The sequence below is a fragment of the Copidosoma floridanum genome, unplaced genomic scaffold (genome assembly GCF_036245765.1).
Source record: "Copidosoma floridanum isolate Cflo_tuat_1 unplaced genomic scaffold, Cflo_Japanese_pri ptg000001l, whole genome shotgun sequence".
Taxonomy (NCBI): Eukaryota; Metazoa; Arthropoda; class Insecta; order Hymenoptera; family Encyrtidae; genus Copidosoma; species Copidosoma floridanum.
This window is the reverse complement of record NW_028321878.1, coordinates 4,546,423-4,568,496: the sequence shown is the minus strand read 5'-3', so window position 1 is coordinate 4,568,496 and position 22,074 is coordinate 4,546,423. Positions and strand designations below refer to the sequence as shown.

Below are 22,074 nucleotides of genomic sequence, written 5' to 3'. Positions count from 1 at the left end.
TTTATTCAACAGTAGCGATTCGAAGGGTTCGGAAAGCACGGGGAGAAGTGAACTTTGCTCTTTCTCAGACGGAAGCCGCGATTTATTTGTTAGTTGTTCATTCCATATATTTTTTTTTTTTTTTTTTTTTTTTTTGTTAACTTGGGTGCTATGACAATTTTGAATATTCAAATAGATCCTCAAACGATTCCCAGGGATTATTTCCGTGAAAGTCTTGCGAGTAACTCTGTTATGTGTAATACAAGAGACTCAACCTTATTCGGAGTATTTTAAATAAAAAAAACCTCACTCTCAGTCGTTCGATTCATTTAATTTGTAACAAAGGTATACTCTCAATTGAAATATCGCGTTATGTCTGCCTCGGAGGACGCGCATTCTTATCCTTATCAGGCAAATACCTGCATCCTTACCGTATAAATTGTACAGTAATTTTTTTTACTCGGTTAATAAACAGAAAACTGGCTTGTTTTTGACTGGTTTTATAAAAATTTTTCATACAAGAAGTTGTTAGCGCAGGTTTTCCTTTTTTTTTTTTTTTTTTTTTTTTATCATACGACGTATTTTAGATACGTCTACCAGATAACAACGTTATTTAAATATATATTCGATATCAAAGTACTGCAAAAGCATGAATTAAATTGTTCGATACTACATCATCATTCTCCTATTTTGAAATAAAATAAGTTCATTAACAAAAATTGGTCAAAAAAAGATTAAATATTCGCTTGGTGTAAATATTAACGTTGTTGATAATGCGTTGAATTTAAAAAGCCCTAATCTTGGACAAAGTGAACAATGTTGCTGCTGACTCAAGTGGAGATGACATCACCAGTCGGGTCGTGTCACGATGCTTTGGCCTGGAAAAAAAAATATATATATATGTATAATAATTTACTTTGGTCACAGAGTATACTATAACGAGGTCCTAAATGTCATGATTTTCCAACCATTGAAATTAAATAAGATCAGCAATGGTAATTAAACCACACGAAATATTATGGAACAATATTTGTGTTGATGTATTACCCCAACGTGGATGGCAACGACGCCGTCCTCGTCCCTTGGTCGGATCTGTATGTGGGCGGTGCCATTTTCATCGACTTTGATGGACTTTCCGGTACAACGGCCATCACGCAGCTCACCCGAGATGACGTCGCAGTACGTACCCTTAGCCACACACACCTTCAACCTCTGGCTCAGCACGGCGTCCTTCTCACCGTTTATCTGGCAAATTCATACACCCCCATGAAAACTTATGTAAAAATGACTAGGGATGCATAAAATATAGAATATGGTAATATTCGCACGATTCCATTATAGGATTAAGTAAAAGTGAAAGTAACGATTGCACGAAATATCCCGTGAGGTGGAGAATCGGGGTGAGCATGTGTAAGGGGAGCTTACAGCCAAGAAGCCCCGGTCGCCCCTGCAGAAGCTGATCTGGTTGGAGCCGTTGTCCCACCAGGAGTTCAAGTCCGCGTTGGCCACGCGATTGCGAAACCCGACCATGTTGTAGATCTGCCGCCAGCGGTGCTCGCAGATCCAGGGCCCGGAGCAGCTGCCGTCGGGGCGTATGTTGGGTGAGGTGGTAGGTGGGCTGAGGGGGCCGGATAGGTCGAACGAGCTCATGATCCGTGGCCAGCCGTACGGGTGGGCCAGCATGAAGGCCACGGACATCTTGTAGAGACGGGAGCGTTGGTAGGTCAGGGGTATCTCGTTGCCGGAACGCTGCGTGTCGTGGTTGTCGATGAAGACGAGCGCGTCGCCCGGGGGCATGAACCCCCAGTCCTGGCCCCAACTCACCAGCCACTGTCGACAGACACCGACCACTTTACCACTTTCAATCTCTCGTCTCGTTGATTTTCGTACATTCATGTGTATTTACATATATTATGTGATCGACGCGAGTTTTTTTTTATCATTCATTCACGACCCACTTTTTTGTATCTTCAATTACGATGTTGTACCGCCAACTGAGAGAAAGAAATACAATAAAATCAATTAAAACTATCGAGAAATTACCATTACGCACAGGTAATCGGATGCAAGTTGGCAAAAAAAAAAAAAAATTTTTTTTTAATGCGGCTAAGTAAAATTGTATCAACCGACCCTTTTAAGGTTTACCGTTGCAGCGTGGTCATTTTTACTGTTTAAAATAACAACTTTTCCCGTTTTCACCACCAGCTTTCATTCAATTTACTGTGCACAATAGTTATTTCTCTATAATACTTGTTATTGTTGTTTTTTTTTTTTTTATCTCAGAGTACCGTAGCGATAAAAGTATATACGATTGCCCAGAATCGAGTGCCGATTGTCGCATGTATCATTAAAAAATTGCTTCGAGCGTGATCATCATCAACAATCATTCATGCAAGTCGATAATGATCGAGAGGTGTAAGTATATATATGTATATTATGTACCTTGAGCTGGTTGTTGCCGATCATGGCGTTGCTCAGCTCGTGACCGTAACGGAACTCGGTAACCACCCCGAGGTCGCTGTACTCGTGGTTCTTGATCCCCTCGCCGCCGTAATCTATCACCTCTTGGAAGAAAAACGCACGGCTGTTCTCCGGGAAGCTGTGACTCGTGTTGAGCTCGCGCGTGCTCGAGTAAATGTACTTCAAGTCGTTCGGCCACATGTGCTTGGCTGCGTCGACCCTAAACAATCGACAATTGTGTTACTAGTCCATATACACATATTATGTATATGATTTATGCATTTGTATGTTGCAATGATTTACCGGAAACCGGCGACCCCGGCGCCGATGACTCGGTTGAGGAACTCGAGCTGTTTGGCGCGCACGTGGGGGTGCCTCTGGTCGAGGTCGTGTAGCCCGACGAGCTCGCAGTTGCGCACCTCGTGGACGTTCCCGTAGTCGTTGATGGAACAAGTGTCGTGAAAGTGCTCGCGGGAGTAGGGCACGGCGGGGTAGTGGCGCTCGTGCGGCCGGGCCGGGGAGCCGGCTGTGCCGGTCGCGTCCTCGTGATCGGCGCTCATGTGGTTCAGGAGCACGTCCACGTAGATGCGGACGCCCACGCGGTTGCACCGCTCGACCATACCCCGGAACTCGGCTTCCGTGCCCGAGCGCGTCTCCATCAAGTAGCTGATGGGCTGGTAGCGCTCGTACCACGGGCGGCCCTTTATTATCACGTTTTCCTGGACCGGTGAGACCTGGGGCGTAACAGAACAATGACAAACTATCGCCACTTGCCGATTCATCGTTTTTACGAGCAAATATTTTGTTGGGACATTTCGGCGATCGTTTGAAAAAACCTCCGAGTGCAAGGGTGTTTTCCGAAAGCGTCACGATTTTTTACATTTACATTCAACGTTAAATATATAAAAACAAAGCAATCGTAACTAAAGAGTGAAAGCAACAACAACAAAAATCGATTATATCTCAATCGAAGAGTAATCCGATCGATGGTATCACAATTTTCGTAGCTACGATAATTGCATTCTGGTATGAAAATAATAAGCCAAAAGGTTTATCGAAATCGATCAAGGAAATATTAAGATATATACAATCGCTTACGTGCGTGTACACTCATGCGTCCACACACGTGGATCAATTCTTGTCTTAATAATAATATTTTTGGAACATTCCGATAAAAATTTATTTCTCTAAATCGGTAAAATCAACATTTAAAAACCGATAAAATAAAGTAAAAATTTTATTTTTCAGTGGTAATGAGTGTGCAAAAACAAAAAAAAATGAGCCAAGGTTGATTGCAATCGGTGTCTAGGGAATCCAGAAATATGACTGCATGATTACACACACACACACACACACACACCTCAATAAGTGATGTTCCGTGCATTACAAAGCTTCTTCTACCCCATGAAAAAGCGAAAAATCTATTCTCGTAATTTCACTTCGAACCCACATTTAAAATCCTACTATACGATACCTCGGCGAAATTTTTAACGTCAAACAAACAAAATACAATATTTATTCAACGCTTCAAAAGCGCTAGACATTGAGGATAGTTTCTATTTTAATTTTGCAAATTTGAATTTGGATCAATACACCTAAATGTCAAGTCGATTATAATTATCTTATCTACTTGGCCAAAGTGGATTTATGTAACACTGATCTTGCACTTGATCTCTGCATTATGAGATATAACGTTAAAGTCCTCGTAAACATGAAAGTTTTAAAAAAAAGTAACTGCGATCGCTAGTGTAAGTGTTTAAGCGAAATTATAACGATTGAAAAAATAAATTATCAATTGTAGTTTATCGATTAATAAACATTGTGAAATTAATTTATAAAAAAAAAAAAAAAAAAAAAAGAATTGAAAATATTTCCTTACATAGACTTGGAAGTAAAAGATTGGAATTGCATTGCCATGGAGATAAGATCGAGGATAAGATAATTGACCTGCAAGTTGTTAATCCGAGTTCAAGGCCATGACATTGAATGATATTTTTTTTTATCGCATTATTTTTTTCTTGCGAACAATATGTTCACGTTGCGAAATAGTAGATTTGCGCCCATCAATTACTTTGTTTATATACGGAGGGACTCAATTTTCGGCCTAACTGGTATATCGAATGTAACAGTAACTGCTTTATTGTCATTGGCAAATCTTACATCAAATTATCGTAAACAACCGCGCATTGTAAAAATGAAAATTTTAACAGGGTCAGAAAAGTTGAGAACAACCTTATCACCATGTTATATCGAAAACATGTAGAAAATTGTTCTGAAATTAGAATATATCTTTTAAACGGTATGGTATGTTTTAAAGTGTAGTGTAATGTACGATACATTCGTCTTTTGGAATAATCGTAAGAATGATGACAAATAACCGTATTAGTATAAAATATCATCTATTATACCGATTGAAATATCCGATTGGCATAGAGATTAGGTGAAATTTTCAAGTCGAAACATCCTGTGAATTTTTTTGACAAAAAAAAAATATTTACACCGTTTACATGTTTTTAACGCGTTTTTAGTGTAAACAAGTCTGTTTACGATTAAGAGAACATTGATACGAAGTTATGTGTTTCGTTACAAAATTTCGATTATCATAGCAAATATGCTGTTTATCGGAGTCCAAGCATAATATGTTTTCCGTACGAAGCGTCGATACTACCGACGCACTTTTATGTCATAAAAATTGAATAAATGCATAAAACTATTTTTTTTTTTTTTTTTTTCACTTTTCCACTGAATTTTCAATGCTTGACCTAGCCAATTTCTTATTCGAAAAAATACATCTACAAAGGCTCCATTCGGGAACGAGGAACCAGATATTACCATTCCGCACAGTAAATCGGATGCTAGCTGTCAAAAAATGAAAAAATTATTATTTTAAATTGTAAAGATTATCGTTTTAATAGTTAAAATTACGGGTTTTAACAGTTGTATGGTTAGAACAGTAAACATTTCTGTGCGGGATGGTAAAATTTATCAACCGATCCTTATAAAATTTACTGTTCCAGTATGGTAATTTTTACTGTTTTCACCATAATTTCAACTGTTAAAACCCGTAATTAGAACTATCAAAACAATAATCTTTCAAATTATAATTTTTTTCCTTTTTTTGCCAATTTGTATCCGATGGAATGGTAATTTTTGCTGGTAATTTCTCTATGATTTTTATTATTTTTTTGCTCATTTCCGAATAGGGCCAGAATGTATTATATAAAAAAAAAAAAAAAAAAAAAACTCTTGAGTACCGATCAGATGGAGTAGTAAGTGTATACCTGCACACCAGCAAAGCCCTTGGGCCCGAGAAAGTTCTCGCACTCGTTCGCTATATCGTTCCACTTCCACTCGAAGAGATGGACCATCGTTGTCCGATTGGCCGCGTAATTCGGCACTTTTTGGGCACCGCCGGCACTCACGAGAAGCACCAGCAGCGGTACAACCGCCATGGACGCCCGTCCGGACATGCCACCCACTTTGGATTTAGACCTTGTGATTTTTGCACTAAAAAATATATTTTTACGTTGCCGTCTGTTTACAGTGTACATGCGTACTTGCTCGGCCGCCGAGAAATTGACTGATTTTATAACGCGAGATAAAAATGACGAGCTGCGTCAGCCGGTTTTATCTCGGACACCATCGACCCGCTGGTCTTCCCCTCGACTTCTGTCAGGAAATGAGAAGAAGGTAAGTATATTTTTTGCACCTTTTCTTTCTTTTCTTTTTTTTTTCATTTGTATATATTCATTCTATTTGGTTATTCTCCTTTTTTAATTAATTGTTTTTACTGATTGCGGATTACGATATTGTACTTGAAGTGAGATTTATCACCGCAGTCATGATAATACGTGCGTCTGTTAATTCCGGGTGGAGTATACAAGCCAATGTTTATTATTTGCAGCCTCAATAATACGAATTATACATTTTTTTTTTTTGTTTTTTTTTTCATTTTTTTTTTTTTTTGATAAATAAACTCAAGTCATGTACGAATAATATTTACAATGTGTTGGATAAAACAGCGAGTATTTATTTATTTATTTTTTTTTTGTGAAATTGAAGAAAAACATCAAATAAACAATTGTTATTCTTTAGTATACAAAAAAATTAATTTTTTTATGTTTGAAATCAAATTGTGACTACAGCCCCATACCAAAAATATTGATGATTGGATCCTTCGTATACAGTTTTATTGTGTTGGATTCTAATTGAAAACTAATTTGATCAACAAATTAAAATTAATCTCATCATTGTGTGCCATTTTTCACTAAAAACAATTAATTTTTTGGAGCTTGAGTAAAAAATGGGACTCTTTTTTTGTAGAGTTACCTTGTAAGCGTTAGGTGAGATACTATCAAAAAATACCTTCAAAGCTCACATTGTTATCGGGTGATGACAATCGATTTAGTCATACATATGTGTGTGTGTATAAAATCAGTCGTGTCTCAGAAATTCACTGACCGATTATAATCATCCAGAGTTTCAGATTTCTGTTTTTGTATCTTTACAGGGGTTTTCATGTCATTCGCTTCGAATAAGTGCAGTTATACATATGCACCGTATTTAACAAAGTTATCACAAATAATTATTCGATTATCGAAAACTAGTTTTTTTTTTTACAATTAATGTGTCAGTGAACAAATTTTTAATAGGAGCATAAAATCAATGGCGTTTTATAGAACAGAAAAAAAGCTCCTTTTTTTTCATTTTGTTACATAAAATATTATTTTCAGTGTAAATTTCTGGTGATTCCATTTATCGATTATTAATAAAACTAGTTTTTTTTACAACTTACAATAGATTATTTACAAAAGAGTTGAATGTATGTATATTACAATTTTTGTGTTTGTAGGTATCCCGCATAATCACGAAAGATTATACAATTTAATGTATCTGTTGATCAAATTAGAAAACTACAAGTGACAAATACAATAATAAAAAATAAACAAATAAAAGAAAACCCAGAGCTTTCGGAAGGCTTATTTGTTGTGAATATACGAGTGAGGCGTGACCCGATGTGTAGGATTTAATTAGTTGATAATTTAATTTTTTTACTAACAATAAAAGCGCTAGTTATTAAAAAAAAACGGAAATAACTTGTAAACCATTAAAATGGTATTGGTAGGATATGAAAAAATAATGAATAATTGAAATAACTCGATTAGCTTATAAATAAAAATTATTAACAAGCATAAACTTTCACTCCAAATCTCTAGAGCTCCTTATAGTACTTGGGGTAAAGGTTTCGAGGGCTTAAGAGCTTAAATTTAAGTTGATTGATTTTAGAACGTTTGAATTTTCCGCTAAGGCGTGGCCACGCTGACTTGGTTATCAACAACGAATGGACGCTGTAATGGTATAACTGAATCTTCGACCGCGTGGCGGCATACGGTTAACACTTTTCGACACTTTTCATGAATATCATCGTTTGTGAAATACCGAACGGTTCAAACGAAAAGAAAAGTTGAGAGGAAATTAGAAAAACGTGGTTTCTGCTAGATGCATCCACTTTAAACCCTCCCAACGAGTCCTTGATTCGATCGCTGTTTTTCCAGTTCGCTCCCGCATGTGGCGAAAAAAGTGTCTGGTTAGTATATAAAGACCAAATTGTATGCAGATGTTCAGAGATGTGTGCACACTGGCTCATGACGTAAGTCTACAGTCACCCACGTGGACGGACTTGGTTTGAATAGTTTGCTATCGTTGTAGTAGCTCACCAATCCTGACCTACAGGTAAGTGAGGTAAGTACATAGAGATATTATAAATAGAGTAGGCAAGCCGCAGAATGTCCCGTAAGTGAACGCGTTGACACGAAAGAAAAGGATGCAAGATTGAGCTTACCCGTCTGTCTCTGTCTTTCGTCGCTGTTGATTGGCTGTGGATATTTCGCATATATATATATACAAGCATTGTACAATACAGCTGAGTCCTAAGGAGGGAGTCGTAGCAGAAAACTATTAACAACGCGAATTATTTGTATTATTGTATATATTTGTATTATTTTGTATATTGTATTATTTGTTGGAACAGCCGGTAATCCATGACGTAAATTATTTACGACGTTTGTATGTGTGTTGTTAAAAATGATGATTCAAATACAAAAATGATTGTACGTAAATGTGTTCTTCTAACTCCTGCAACAAAAACTGGTTTTCTCGGACTAATCATTTGTTTAACTAATCTTTACTCATTGTGTAAAACTGTACTAGAAAATAAAATTTCTTCATATTTCTTATCGTATAAACTATCACAAGATCATGTGGAAATGCTTTTTGCTATTATTCGACGAATGAATGGATTTACCATCAACCCAACAACCGTTCAATTTCAATCTGCCATTAAAAAACTATTGTTGAATAACATGGACGTTATGATTTCTCGTAATGCTAATTGTTTGCCCCAAAATGAAAGTTCAACGGCATCTAATTTTTCTTATAAAGGCTGTGTCGAAAAAATAAAAGAAAATAAGCATGATATTTGTAGTAATAATAATGAATTGAAGTCGATAAATAAATCACATGTAGAAAAAGCCACGAGTAACATAAAGGAAAACAAAGTTACACTTTCTCATGTTGAAAAATATTTACACTTCAACTCTAGTATAATAGAACATGATTATGCCAAAGAAGATACATGGGTTAAGTCTGAGTATTTAGAGCACGTAATGAAACATACTGCTGGAGCTGTTGTATTTTCAATAACAAAAAAAATAAATTGTCAACATTGTTTGCATTTGTTAAATGGAGATGTTTCATCAAAATCGAAATTGACTGATTTGAAAAATCGTGGTTCATTGAAATATGCTTCCGATGATGTAAATTACATTTGTCGACTAACCGAAAAAATTATAAGACAAAACAAAAATTTATTATTATCTAAAAATATTAATTTTAAGCTGGTGACTGAAACACTAAAAATTATTCCAATGCACAAATTGGATGATAAAAATCATTTTTTTTATTATGATCACCAAACTGCATGCGAGCATCGACAAAAACTAATTCATCTTATTGTACAAAACTACATTGATAAACGCTTAAAACACGAATCGGATAAGTTGGGGGACATTAAGTATAGAGTAAGAATGTTATACAATAAGCTCACTATTTTCAAAGGCGAATAAAAGATGTTAGATTTGTTATTGTACAAGTTTTTACATTATAACATTTTTTCATTGAAAAACATTTTTAAAAAAATTTTTAATTTACTTCTAATTTAATGCATGTAATAAAATGTTTTCTTACAGAATCTTCCTTCGATTGTAATAATTTATTTATCTTAAACTTAAGTACACTTTTATTATTAAAAATTATTAAAGATAAAGTTATTATACATACATTGTTTTAATAAATCATACGAAATTCCTAGTTTCATTATACGTACAACTTTTTTTACTCTTATTTTAACTACAGTTAACATTTTTATAATTTTTTTTTTTATTGATAGGACAGTTTACAAAATATTTTTCAAAAGTAAAAAAAATGTTACAAAATTAGTTTGTTATTATTAAACATAAAGTAATGTATGTATGTATATTTTTTTTTGTATTGGGTTCTGACCTCAACTGAGATATGAACTATATATATATTGTCCTTATTAAAAACAAATTACTCTCTTACATATTGTTTTGTACTTCATATAAAAAAAGATCAGAAAAAAATCATGAGTACACAATAGATTAATAGTTGCATTGCAGTAATTTTATCTAAATATATATTACAATTTTTAAATTGATAATTAAATTATTTATATGCGACTATTAAAGGCTGTAATTAGAAAAAAAAAAAAAAAAATCGGCGAAGATTCGAAGCCACTATCTTCGCGCACTCAAAACGATTAGTCCTCTCAGCTATCGAGTATACTCTCAGAAATTGTGTGAATGGCATATTTAAGGTGTGCCCCAGGGGGGGAGAGGTTTAGGTTAAATTTGGGTGGGGAGCTCTCCCTCTACTCCTTGTCCGTTGGAGTTCGAGCCCCATCCCCCTACTCTGGCTCAACGCGCGTCTCCCGTATATCTATATATACATTTGCGCAGCAGCCAATCAGCGTAAGCCCAAGAGAGAGACAGACGGGTATCTCGGTCTAGCATCTCTTTCTACCATGGCAACGTGTTTCTGGGCTGCTTGCCTACTCTATTTATAATATCTCTATGGGTAAGTAGGACGTGGGTGACTTGCTGGTGCGCACATATTTTTTTTGTTTTTATTTTTACATTTCTGTTAAAAAACCAGTGTCCTGCTTTATTATTTACGTTTTTCCAAAGCAAATTCCTCTCTTTTTTTCATTTTTTCTTACAAAGGGTGAAAATTCTGAGAAATCAAGAAAAACATACGCCCGCTGCTTTAACTTAATATAATTTTCCAACATTAATCAACTTACATATTGTAATCTGCCCATTTAGTGTAAAATTATTTTTTTCCAGTTATAATTCGTTTAAACAGCTTATCATATATTTGCTCTTTTGTTTGTTTTCTCTCTTGAAAAATCCTTTTGTGTCCAACATATTCTTTTTTTGTATACGTACTAAAAAAACGGCTACTGAATATATTATCGTTATTATTTAACATGCCTTTAATTTAAATCAGATGAGATTTTTAATAAAGTCTTAAAATTTTATATTTTTGAATCATTTTTGTATACGTACACAAAGTAGCAACCTAAATAAACTAATTTTCCAAAAAAAAATGCTAGAACAATTTTATCAAAAAAAATTTTTTATCTTTATGCAGCATAAAATTTTTAACTTCGATTATTTTTAATTAAACCATAACATTATAAAATATTAACACATGTCGTATACCGATATCAATTTATATGGTTACTGTCACTTTTTTATTTTTTTATTCATTTTTTTATTCTTTTTAAAACGTGTAAGTTATTTCTTTTTTTTGTGACGAGTAGCTCTTTTATTGTTAATAAAAAAATGAAATTATTAACTAATTGAACTCTACACCTCAGGTCATTTGGTTTAAAGGCTCAAGAGTACAGGAATATGGGGTTAAAGCACTCGGGGTAAAGGGTTTAAAAAGCTTGAATTTAAGTTGATTGGTTTTAGAACATTTGAATTTGCCGCTAGGCGGATGTCCCATTTGGCTATATATATTTGCACGCTGCTTTTACCATATATATATATATATGCTGCTCACAGTGACAGCTGGAGCAGTGTGTGGCGTCTGCTGTGCGTCTGCTCGACTGTTTGTTATTAATATAAAAATAAACTATTTAAAAGCCTTGAAAGATTGTTAGTCATTAATCTTTAAAGATTCTATTTAAAAAAAAATATTACTATTTATGTGTATATATATACACATATTCTTGGCAAAATATTATGATCAGACTCTACCTCCAGGACTCCACATAGTCCACATCTAAACGCGCCCTTATATACTTTTACACGCAATTAAGATCACCATCACCAATTGGTATAGTTCGTGTGTGATGCTGTGGAGTGTGGACACTGGACGTAATGTACAAGTTATAGTATAAGAGATACACCATCCCCGAAGTTTCGTTTTCTTGTACTTAAATTTAAGTATAGTTCCTAATGTTTCTATCGCTCTCCTATTTTTTCTGCTCAGTTTTATATACTTCAAACTGAATACTCATAGTGCAGAACTATTTTTATAGTTTAAATCATACTACCTATGTAGTTTATACTTTGCAAGTAGGTGAGTATAGGTTATCCGAATTGACTCTTGAACTTCCTATTGACGCATAGGCGATCATAGCAGGTAATGCATACATATAATAGACAGTAGTTTCTTGGTGCTCGAGATTGCAACGTGGATGGTTATAGGCTATATGTTAGCGTTCATTTTTTTTGCACTACGAAGGATGATGGCTTCGTTCTTCGCGCTACGTCGTCAGCTCCATCGTCAACAATAGCAGCAGTGCTGAAGCTGAAATTGGAGACATCATGACCGGGGCCTTACCACTCAACGGTTTCATGAATCCGGCTACGGGTCAAACGGCCCCGTCTCTTGGTGAGTTAGCTGTGCGATGAGTATATGTGTACTTACTTTGCTGTTGCATCTATTGGACCCACAGTTTGTAACACCTCGATATACTTACGTCTCTTTGCAGCCGATCAAACGACTGGTGGAACAGCCGTTTCCTCGAGCAAGAACAAAGAATGGCAAATGGAGCTACTTATGGAAAAGCTACGCTCAAAAGCGTCGAGTTTCAAGAGTCTCGTTGAAACTGCCAAAAACATGCGCATGACCATGCTGGTGAGCAAAGAGATCAATATTGTTAATACTCACAGCTTACATCAACCGCTATTATGTATTCTGAATGGACAGTGGCTCTTTCTCTAGCTTAATTTATTTTTCTTCTTGTAACAGGATAAAAGGTTTGGCATGGACAGTGTTGAGAAAAGCCAGCTTCAAAAATGCTTGGATGCACTACAACACTCCATCAAAGTTACTTCTCTGCAGTCTATGATAGAAAGATTAGAAAGTCTTTCTCGACAGTTGGGGTAAGAGTTCTGCATGATTAGTAATCGCTGTCTACTGATAACACTAGCTCTTTCACCACTTGCGTGACTTTTTTTATTATGCTGATGCAGATTGAAATTCATGATGACTGGACCTCCAACGGGCACAACCACTGAACTATTTATATCCTCTGACATGTTTTTTTTGGAAGTCCTTTTAGAACCATCAGGGGCTATAAAAGACGTCAAAATTCATCACGAAGGCAAAGCCGAACAACAGGTGATTGACCAATTTTTTATTTACATTATTTTTTTCTTGGCTTGTTCATCACATATTTTATGAATTTTCAGAGTTGTGAGGAGTTAGTTGCATGTCTCTCGCGTGGTGATTTCGTTGATTTTACCAGTCAACTAGAAGGTTTAGCATCGATTTACCAATTGAATGCTGATAAAAAAGTCAAATGTAAAGCATTTAGTGCTCTGCAGTCTCTAGAAACTGATTTAGGAGTTCTAGCACAACTGCAAACATTCATGAAAGAGCCATTTAACCTTGTACATAAAAGCCCTGTTGGTGAGTCGTTTGAGTCTGCAAAAATTGTATTTAATCTACTTCTTTTTTAGAGTAAGCATTAACAGTTAGCATATATCTTTCAGGAATACTCGAAAGGAGGAAAGGTGGACATGCCATGAAACTAACGTATTTCGTGTCACCTTATGATTTAATTGATCAAGACAATAAAGGCTGTGATGCTTTAAGTTTAGAGGCTGTGATATCTAAGAAAGTTGGACATTCAGTTACAGTTTGCATGGAAGGCTCCACATCTCACAAGTTGCCAACCTCAAGTATTATTACCGTTAATAGAAGTTCCACCGGAAAAAGGTATTTCTAAAGAAGGAAAATTACTTTATCGCTCTTAAAATATGACAAAAATACTACAACAATTATTTCTTTTATAGTACACCTTCGTATGCTCCGTTAACAAGTTCTAATTCGTCGATGCTGCCGGCATGCTTCGTTCTGAAGTTGGCTAAAAAAATGCCCATGTGTTTAGAATTAATTCGTCGTATACAAAAAGTGACAGACCTCGAGTGCACTGATATATCAGCGCCCTATCCTCTTCTTAGTATGATTGTTCAACACGCGAGTGACAAACAATTAGACTGTCAAAATAACAGAGGACTCGCAGTTGTGAGTATTTAAATCATTATTTTTCTCATCCAATTATCAAAGAAAAATTTCTAAGTTAGAATTTATTAACATTTTCAGAGTCTCCCTGACCAACAGCACTGTTACTTTATGACGGAAAATAAAAGCATGGAAGGGGTGTTGGTGGGCAGCATACCCTTCACTCATCCAGCGCACGTTCCGCAAATTTTGGTATTCCTTCGTCAGCAGGCGCTATTTAATACTTTGATCTCAAGTTGCGTGAGGCCCATGGCTCGTCAAGATCCCGAACACATGACAATTTTCGAAGTAAGTGCCTTGTCTTGGCAGTGCATATCCGTCAGTTTGGAGCATCCCTTTGAGGAGACCCTGGCTACCGCCGAATTAGATCTATCAGACATATCCGCCTTGAAATGTAAACTGTACGGAGTCAGTATTACTAACACAGAGCAGACCTCGGAGCTCGCAGGAAAAGTATTGCAACGGTGCTTGAGCATTCCATTAACAATGAGAACCTTACTCAAAGTTTGGGAGGGCCGCACTTTCATTTTGAACACAATGAGCACGGGAAACGGCAATTTCAACAACAATCTTGGCTCCGGTTCGCATCAGCAAAATAATCACCACAATGGCTCGGGTATGTCCGAGTTTGGTAACGAGGACGACAAAATCAAACAAGAACCAAGCACTATGAACGGCACGGGAATGCAACAACAGCAGCCATCTCAACAACAGCAGCAGCAGCAGAGGAACCAACAGTTACAACTGCAGCAACCACAGTATCAACAGCCGCAGCAGTCTTTTTTTGAAGCCGGAGACGGAAATTGTATCGGGTTTCCGTCGTTATCCGGCCCCTCCGATACACCCTCGGCTGCCAGTGCTGGACCACTGCTGAGTTCCTCGATGCATCAGAATGTACTCGTCGGTGCTCTGACTCCCCCCGGCATATCGCTAGACGTCAAAGCTAAAAAATCTCGCAAGCGCAAGGCCGCCGCCGATGGCGCATGGAAGAGCCCGAAGCGTAAGGGCGAGTTCGATGCCGCTGAGATCCTTCTGGAGAGTTCGAGCTCGGACTCAACGCCCGTGGGCACGCCGACCGGAAGTAGAGACGCAACCAGCGACGGTCGCACGCCAACGCCTGCGTCGTCCGGAATAATAACGGGCCTCGATCTCTCCGGCCTCGAAGGTCTCGAGTTACTCGGCACCGAGCGCACCTTGGACCCCGACGGCGTCACAGAGCTCATGCCGGTGGAAGCCTCGAGTACCGAGGAGGCGCTGCGTCGCGAGCGCAAGCTCAAGAAGCGCGCCGAGGAGAAGGCCGTGGTAGCGCTCTTCGAGGAGGGCAAAAGCCTCGTCTCGCCCTCAGTCAGCATCACACCCATCACCCCGAGCGGCTCCAGCAACCCAAGCTCGAGTACAAACTACAGTGCGATGCTCTCGGGCATGGGATTGGATCGACGACCTGGAATAGAAATCATTCCCATTAGCTCGCTCTCGCAGACGCAGCTGCCCAGTTCGATCACGATAACGGCCATCTCGAGCTCGAGCACCAAGTCCAGTCCACTTGGTGACGAGCGTAAAGAACGCAAGAGCTCCAAGATGCGGACGCCTGGTTACGACGACAGCAAGCTGCGACTCGAAAAAAAGCGCAAGCGTAAACGGGATACGAGCCCAATGGGGCCCCCGGACAAGTTGCCGCTCAAACAGACGGATCCTCTGTCCAAGCCAGTGTCGCTCAGCATAAAGCCAAGCTCCGAGTCTCCGCCCAGGCACTTTTCGCCTTCCTCCAATTCGTCCTCCTCCTCGTCGTCGTCGTCGTCTTCGTCGTCATCGTCATCCAGGCCCTCCTCGCCGGCAGGTATCCAGCGCAAGTTCAGCCTCTCGCCAACGCAATCGAGCCTCCTGGTGGGCAAGTCGAGTCCATCCGCGCTCAGGCAATCGCCATCCGGGGGCTCCGGCAAGTCCACGCCCAGTCCCAAGCACTCACCTGCCTACAGAATGAGTAAGCAGGACACCCCTAGGCCGAAGCCAGTGCCATCGCCTGGTCTATCGGGAGCACTGAGCGTCAGTCCGGTCTCCTCCGCAGTCTCCCCAGCCACCGCTGCAACGGCCTGTCCGCCTGGCAAGGACAAGGAGCGCAAGCTGGCTGTGACAGAGCCACAGCAACAGCAGCAAGCGAGGAACCGGAAAGGCTCGCTCAGCGCCGTGATCGACAAGTTGACGAGCGCTCGGCACTGCAGTGACGATGGTTCGAGTCCCGGGGCGAGTTTGGGAGCCGGCACTGACTCGAGCTACATGGTGAAACCGAGCTCGGACGGGATGAAGATAACGATCAACAAGGCGCGCGCGAAAGATCTGAAGTTGGGCAGCGGTGGTGGACTCAAGCTTCCCGGAATGGGGCTGAGCGGCTCGGGCAATGGGGCCTCCAGCAAGACTTACACGGGACTTAAACCTGGTGTGATATCTGGACCAGCTTCGAGGAAACCGCAGAGCCAGACTTCGACGAAGGTCTTTACTTTACCTTTATTCGTTCCTTATGATCTCTTATACTGTTGAGTTTAACGGCACGATCGGCCCATTAAATGTGATCCCGAGCGTTCGATTAGTGTTTAACTACACCACGTAAAATTACATTATTCAAATAATATCGTGCGACTCGCATTACTTTTATATAAGATTTACCTTTTTTTTTTATACATATATTAAGATTCGTCATCTGGTGATACAATATGTCAACACAGTTGATTTTTCTCAAATAAGTATTTTTTTTTTTTAACTACTGATAACTAAATAAAATATTTTAAAATAACTCATGTATATGTTTTATTCTCTAAATTATAAAGCGCACGTATCAAAATTACAAGATTATAAAAATACTGCACAAAATTTTTATTTTCTGTGCAATTTATTTGACTAACATTATTTACGAAACGCGGTCAATAATTTACCAGTAAAAATAATCGTGGTACAAAGCAAAAGCAAAATCACAAAATAACAATAGTAATAAGTCGATACTAGGCCTTATTTATACTTGTTATTCAAGTCAAAAAATCAGTACGATGAATGAACCATTTCAAAGTGGAATGGCATAATTACTTGAAAAATAGAGAAAAAAAAAAAAAAAAATCATTTACCAAGTTTCTGTGTACAGCACGAATACGTGTGTATATAGCTTATAGCGGTTAAACGATTCTTAATCAATGAATCAGGTGCGTTCGAGTCCACCTTTGGCAGCATCCAGCAGCGGTATCAGCGTCGGTGGTGGACTGGCGGGCAGTGGTAGCGGCGGCACAAGCTCATCAGGCGCCAAGACATCACTCGCATCCCTGCAAAAGCAGCTTGGCTCGGCGGGCCTTAAATCCGCAACCTCCTCAGGTGGCACTGGTCTCGCCGGCAAATCGAGCGTTGCCAAGAGCTTCGACAAGGCCCGCTTCAAACCTGCCAACACCGCTGCCGCCGCCGCTGCTGCTGCCTCTGCTGCCTTGGGTGGCCTGGCTCTCATGAAGCAGCTCGACACCAGCTTCCAAATCCCCAAGATCTCGGCTCGCCAGCACGCCGAGGCTGCTAATCCGGTTGAGAAGCGCGACATCCCACCCGCCAAGGAGTCGCTGCCCCCGGCCAAGCCGGCCAAACTCGACGATCTTCCGGATCCGACAAATCTGTCCCTACAGCCGGACGACCTCGCGTCCAAGGACCCCACGGCCACGGAAATCGAGCCGCGAGAAACGAGTTCCACGAGCCTCGAGGGCCTCACCTTGATCGCAAAGCCACCGGTCCCGGATCACGTCGTCGTGGATCAGTCCTCGTCACCCCTGCGTAAGACCGCGACGTCCCCGCCACCGCCACCGCCACCACCCCCACCGCTACCTCCACCGCTGCCGCCGCCCTCTTCTTCGATGGCTGCGACTTCTCCGATGCCACCTGGCCTGGTAACATTGGGTTTTCCACAAGCGACATCTCAGCAGACCGGCTTCAGTCGCCCGCGCTTCCTCGAGAGCAATCTGTCGAAGCTAAATATTACTTGGCAAAGACAATCTGTCGTCAAGTTCTGCTGTGATTCGCTTGAACGCGACGAATTTTAGCCGAACGGCACACACACGCCCAACTTGTGAAAACCCTTTTGTTAACAGGGCTTCCCGCAGAGCCCCTCAGTCAGCGGTCAATTCATCGTCAAGAGTCCGGCGCCCTCGCCGCGGGTCATCCCACCGTCCCCCCACTCGGCTTCGCCCTGCATCACCGACGAAGAACTTGAAGAAGCTCTAGTTGGTACGTTCTATTATAACTCTCTTCTGAGCTTCTTTTGCTTTTTTTTTCCCCCTCCTCGTTACCTTACCTTTATAACGAAGAAAAAAAAAAAAGAAAAAAAAAAAGTGTAGTGTTTCAACATTTTCATGCATGTTTTTGTCAACGCAGGGTCTTGAAAATCCAAGTTGACAGTGCACTTGCGACGTTCACCGCGTGCGTGCATCACGACACTTCCAGAAATGATTATTCCACAAGAATCCGGAGTATTGGTAAATTAAATGAAATTTTGATGTAAGTCTGTTATTGACGCCATAGGAAAAACTTTACCGTGATGTTGACGATTTCCCAAAATAATTGTACGATGAAAAATAGTGTGTTCAAACGATTAGTATAATTTATACGAATGTACAAACAACGTTTTACTACAGGAGTTGACCGTAAGTATAAGACAATCATTATCTTTCAACGTGCTTCTCGTACATGAATTTGTAGCAAAACAATTACAATCAAATTAATGATATTTATGACATTTAATAATTTTTTAAACAATTACTCGTTAGAATACTATTCCTTTGCTTTTTTTTTTCTTTACAAGTGTGTAACTATTTCGTATTGATCGTGTGAATTAGCTGGGCTATCTGATACCAGTGAAAAGCGTAATTGCTGAAGCCTTATTGTTGAAAAACTACTTGATGGATATGACATTTGTTGAGATTTTGACAGTCAAAACGATTCGGTATTGAAAAATTTTTTTAAAAAAAGGGATAATTATGGATTTGTTCCAATCAATTATAAGGAATCCGTTCTTTCGACAACTTTGCAATCATTGCGTCTAAAAAACAAAAAAGTTCCAAAAATACCGGATCGCTTTGTGCTAAGCACAGAAAAATATTATATATATTATATATATTTAATTGTATAGACATGTACATACATACACATACGCATTTAATGATACATCTCTATATATTATAATTATTGAATTGCGTATACACGTATATGAAAAACACAATAAAATAACTTTTTTACAAAATTAATGTTAAATCTTATTTCACAAGGTAGTATTCGTAGAAAAAAAAAAAACCTTATGCATATAAGTACGCGATGTGTGAACACCTAAATGATAAAAAAATAAAAGACAATAATATAGTTAGGTCTTATCTTTCAAGCGTGTAGGTGCGATGATACGTTATTCTTAATCTCCTGGCAAATCCAACTTCTCGGTAACAACAAGTCTTGCAGTTTATCGTTGTAAGGCGGGCAACGTAATCTTGCGTAATACTCCATCGAATAAAGAGTTATCATTATACCGTTCCCGGTGATAATACTGAACCACACGAACATGTTCCCGGCCATTTTTGGAAAATTCCTCGTGACAAACAGAACAAGCAAACCAATTCCTCCGAACATAAACGTCATCACGGGGTAAACGAAACGCAGAGCGAATCCTATGATGTATTCGTGAACTACTGCCGAGATGAAAAAGACCGCTACGGTGGAAATAATTTTGCTCCTGTATAGATCGTAAACATCTCGGTATATGTAATGGTAGAGCCAATCTTGGACTAGAATATTCCAAGATTTGTAAAATGCGCTGTAATTCGTGCAATTCCACCAGTCCTGCAAAATAGTAATAATGATAATTTTTTTTTTTTTCTTTTTTTTTTCAATGCTGAATGTATACACATAGAGAGTTTTCCCCAAACCGTGTAGAACAACTTGTCGGCGAAACCAAGGAGCTCTGCCATAGCATTTTGCCAAGAGTGTAGCAAGACGTAAAATCCAAAAATGTAGATGCAAACGGAAGGTAAGGTCAGGCTGAATACCGTGAGAATCACGGTTTGCGACTCGAAGATGCGGATGCCGTGTCTTTCAAAAGCCGATATCACAAAGTGCTCAAATATAAAAGCCGAGTACAATATTACAATGGCCACTTCTACGAGGTACCACAACACGTTTCGCCAACTGATGCACTTTGTTCTGAAAACGATTCACGTGTCATGTAATAATAATAATCTCGATTTGTTTACAAATGTGTTTATTACGTAATCGTCACGTTTTGCAATTGCAAACAAACCTTGGGTACTCGTCCCTGTATATCAAGGTCGGTGCAAACATAAAGTAGAAAAACTTTGAAAATTCCGGACAAAGATTGACATTTGCGCCACGATTTTTGTCCCCATCAGCTTTTCGTTTCAACACGTTTGGCGCGTTACTCCGCACAAACGCATACAATTTCATCAACATGCGGACCTTTTGTCGTGCAACACAACGTATGAGACAGTCATTTTTATGTATTTAATCGAACATCATATGTATATACTGTACGATCGATCGATCAAGTGTATATTATATATATATAAATAATAATATAATATAGACACATACTTGTTCCATCATGATGATGAAGCTCGAGGCCGGTGGGAAATATTCCTTGATAAGAAGTTTGGCCGGCAAGAGAACGAACACCACCAGACTCGCGATAAAAATCAACAAACAGCCGTAATCCAAGATAGTTTTAACGAGCGCTGAAACAAAAAAAAAACGAAAATGGGCCTGTATTATGCTATTTCGCGGCTGCCTTGGCCAAAGTAAATATTTACATTTTTGAGGAAAGTTGACGCGCGCTCGGGCCCAAACGGAAAATCCCACGTACACGAGGAACGTTGATATTTTCATGAGGATCCATACGCGGCAGACACCCGACAGATTTCCAAAACTGTACCTCACCGTATTCAAACCAAAATTTATCCTGTTGATGAAAAAAAACAAAAAAAAAAAAAAACAGTACCATCATTACATCGCATATAGTTACATAAATTAGATGAGATGGCTATCAACGACTGGAATTCCAAAGTTTGTAAGTAATTCGCTCATACTTACTGTCCTTTTTCGATGTAATCGTGAGTAATAACGGTCATGAAAAGTATTATAAACATGACCAGGAATATGTTGTAAATGGTCTGTATGTGATTTATTTTGAAGAGATCGGTAAGCAAAGAGTTTCGCGGGATGAACTCTTTGTCACGTGCGATCTGATTTCTTCTTTCTTTTCTGTGAAAATAACACGACATTGTACAACCGAGAAGTGAAACACTATATATTCATCAGCATCGATAAAATACAATGTTGAATGATCGTGAACATATATACTTACTTGTTGTCATCCATTGATTTTTGCCCATCGTTTTTGCGAGCATCCACCCGTGATTTTTGAAGTGTCGTCGGCATTTTTACTCGATCCACTTGACGTTAAATTACACACGTTTTATCCGCAATGATATATTTAAATTTATATAAATAAAAAAAAAAACCGATATGTCACTGTAAAATCGGAAAAAGCCTTTTCATATTTATTTCGACGTGCACTCGCGCTATTGCTTTGCTTTGTTACGTACACCACCGATCTCGTTCACTTTTCCTATACTCGTGATAATTTTCGCCTCTGCAATTATTTATGACCGGCCGCTCGGATGGTTGCTTTGCCCCCGACTGTGCGTCGATAGAGTTTTTTTTTTTTTTTTGCGCTCATACCGGAAAAAATTGTACAAGAACGACTCGTGATAAACACGACAGCAACTTTACTCATCAATGAAAAAGGTCGTTCATCTGACTGCGAGTGCACGCGTACTCGCTTCCTTCTTTTGTAATAAATCGTTATGATCGATGCGTACAACTGTCTATAGCATTGCCAACTTGTTTATTGTAGGAGAACACACGCATGCGGAATAACGATTTTATGAAGAAAGTTTTTCAACAACAAACATTATTTTTGAAAAGTATATCAAA

The 22,074-nt window shown here is 38.9% G+C and overlaps 3 protein-coding genes across 5 annotated transcripts; 1 reads left to right on the top strand and 2 right to left on the bottom strand.

Moving 5' to 3' along the window:
- Positions 1-566: 566 nt before the first annotated feature.
- On the bottom strand, positions 567-6,000 carry LOC106642769 (alpha-amylase-related protein). The gene is made up of 6 exons (XM_089593299.1): positions 5,721-6,000; positions 2,743-3,173; positions 2,422-2,659; positions 1,405-1,809; positions 1,027-1,224; positions 567-857 (listed from the first exon to the last, which is right to left on the bottom strand). Exons 1-6 carry the CDS (start codon positions 5,988-5,990, stop codon positions 843-845), a joined length of 1,557 nt encoding a protein of 518 aa, XP_089449425.1. The 5' UTR covers positions 5,991-6,000; the 3' UTR covers positions 567-842.
- A 5,895-nt stretch (positions 6,001-11,895) lies between these two features.
- MED1 (Mediator complex subunit 1) lies at positions 11,896-19,318 on the top strand. 3 transcript variants are annotated; one of them, XM_014357688.2, is made up of 12 exons: positions 11,896-12,108; positions 12,199-12,423; positions 12,524-12,669; positions 12,784-12,917; positions 13,008-13,155; positions 13,227-13,446; positions 13,530-13,755; positions 13,833-14,064; positions 14,143-16,548; positions 17,250-17,969; positions 18,171-18,306; positions 18,454-19,318. In XM_014357688.2, the coding sequence occupies exons 2-12, from the start codon at positions 12,357-12,359 to the stop codon at positions 18,459-18,461; spliced, it is 4,443 nt and encodes a 1,480-aa protein (XP_014213174.2). In that variant the 5' UTR covers positions 11,896-12,108; positions 12,199-12,356; the 3' UTR covers positions 18,462-19,318. The 3 variants fall into 3 exon arrangements, with proteins under 3 accessions (XP_014213174.2, XP_014213173.2, XP_014213175.2); XM_014357687.2 differs by having other exon boundaries at positions 12,196-12,423; XM_014357689.2 differs by having other exon boundaries at positions 11,896-12,171; positions 12,274-12,423.
- LOC106642808 (sterol O-acyltransferase 1) lies at positions 19,184-21,878 on the bottom strand. The gene is made up of 7 exons (XM_014357690.2): positions 21,443-21,878; positions 21,169-21,339; positions 20,889-21,037; positions 20,674-20,813; positions 20,363-20,538; positions 19,992-20,265; positions 19,184-19,905 (listed from the first exon to the last, which is right to left on the bottom strand). The coding sequence occupies exons 1-7, from the start codon at positions 21,514-21,516 to the stop codon at positions 19,450-19,452; spliced, it is 1,440 nt and encodes a 479-aa protein (XP_014213176.2). The 5' UTR covers positions 21,517-21,878; the 3' UTR covers positions 19,184-19,449.
- Positions 21,879-22,074: the final 196 nt, after the last annotated feature.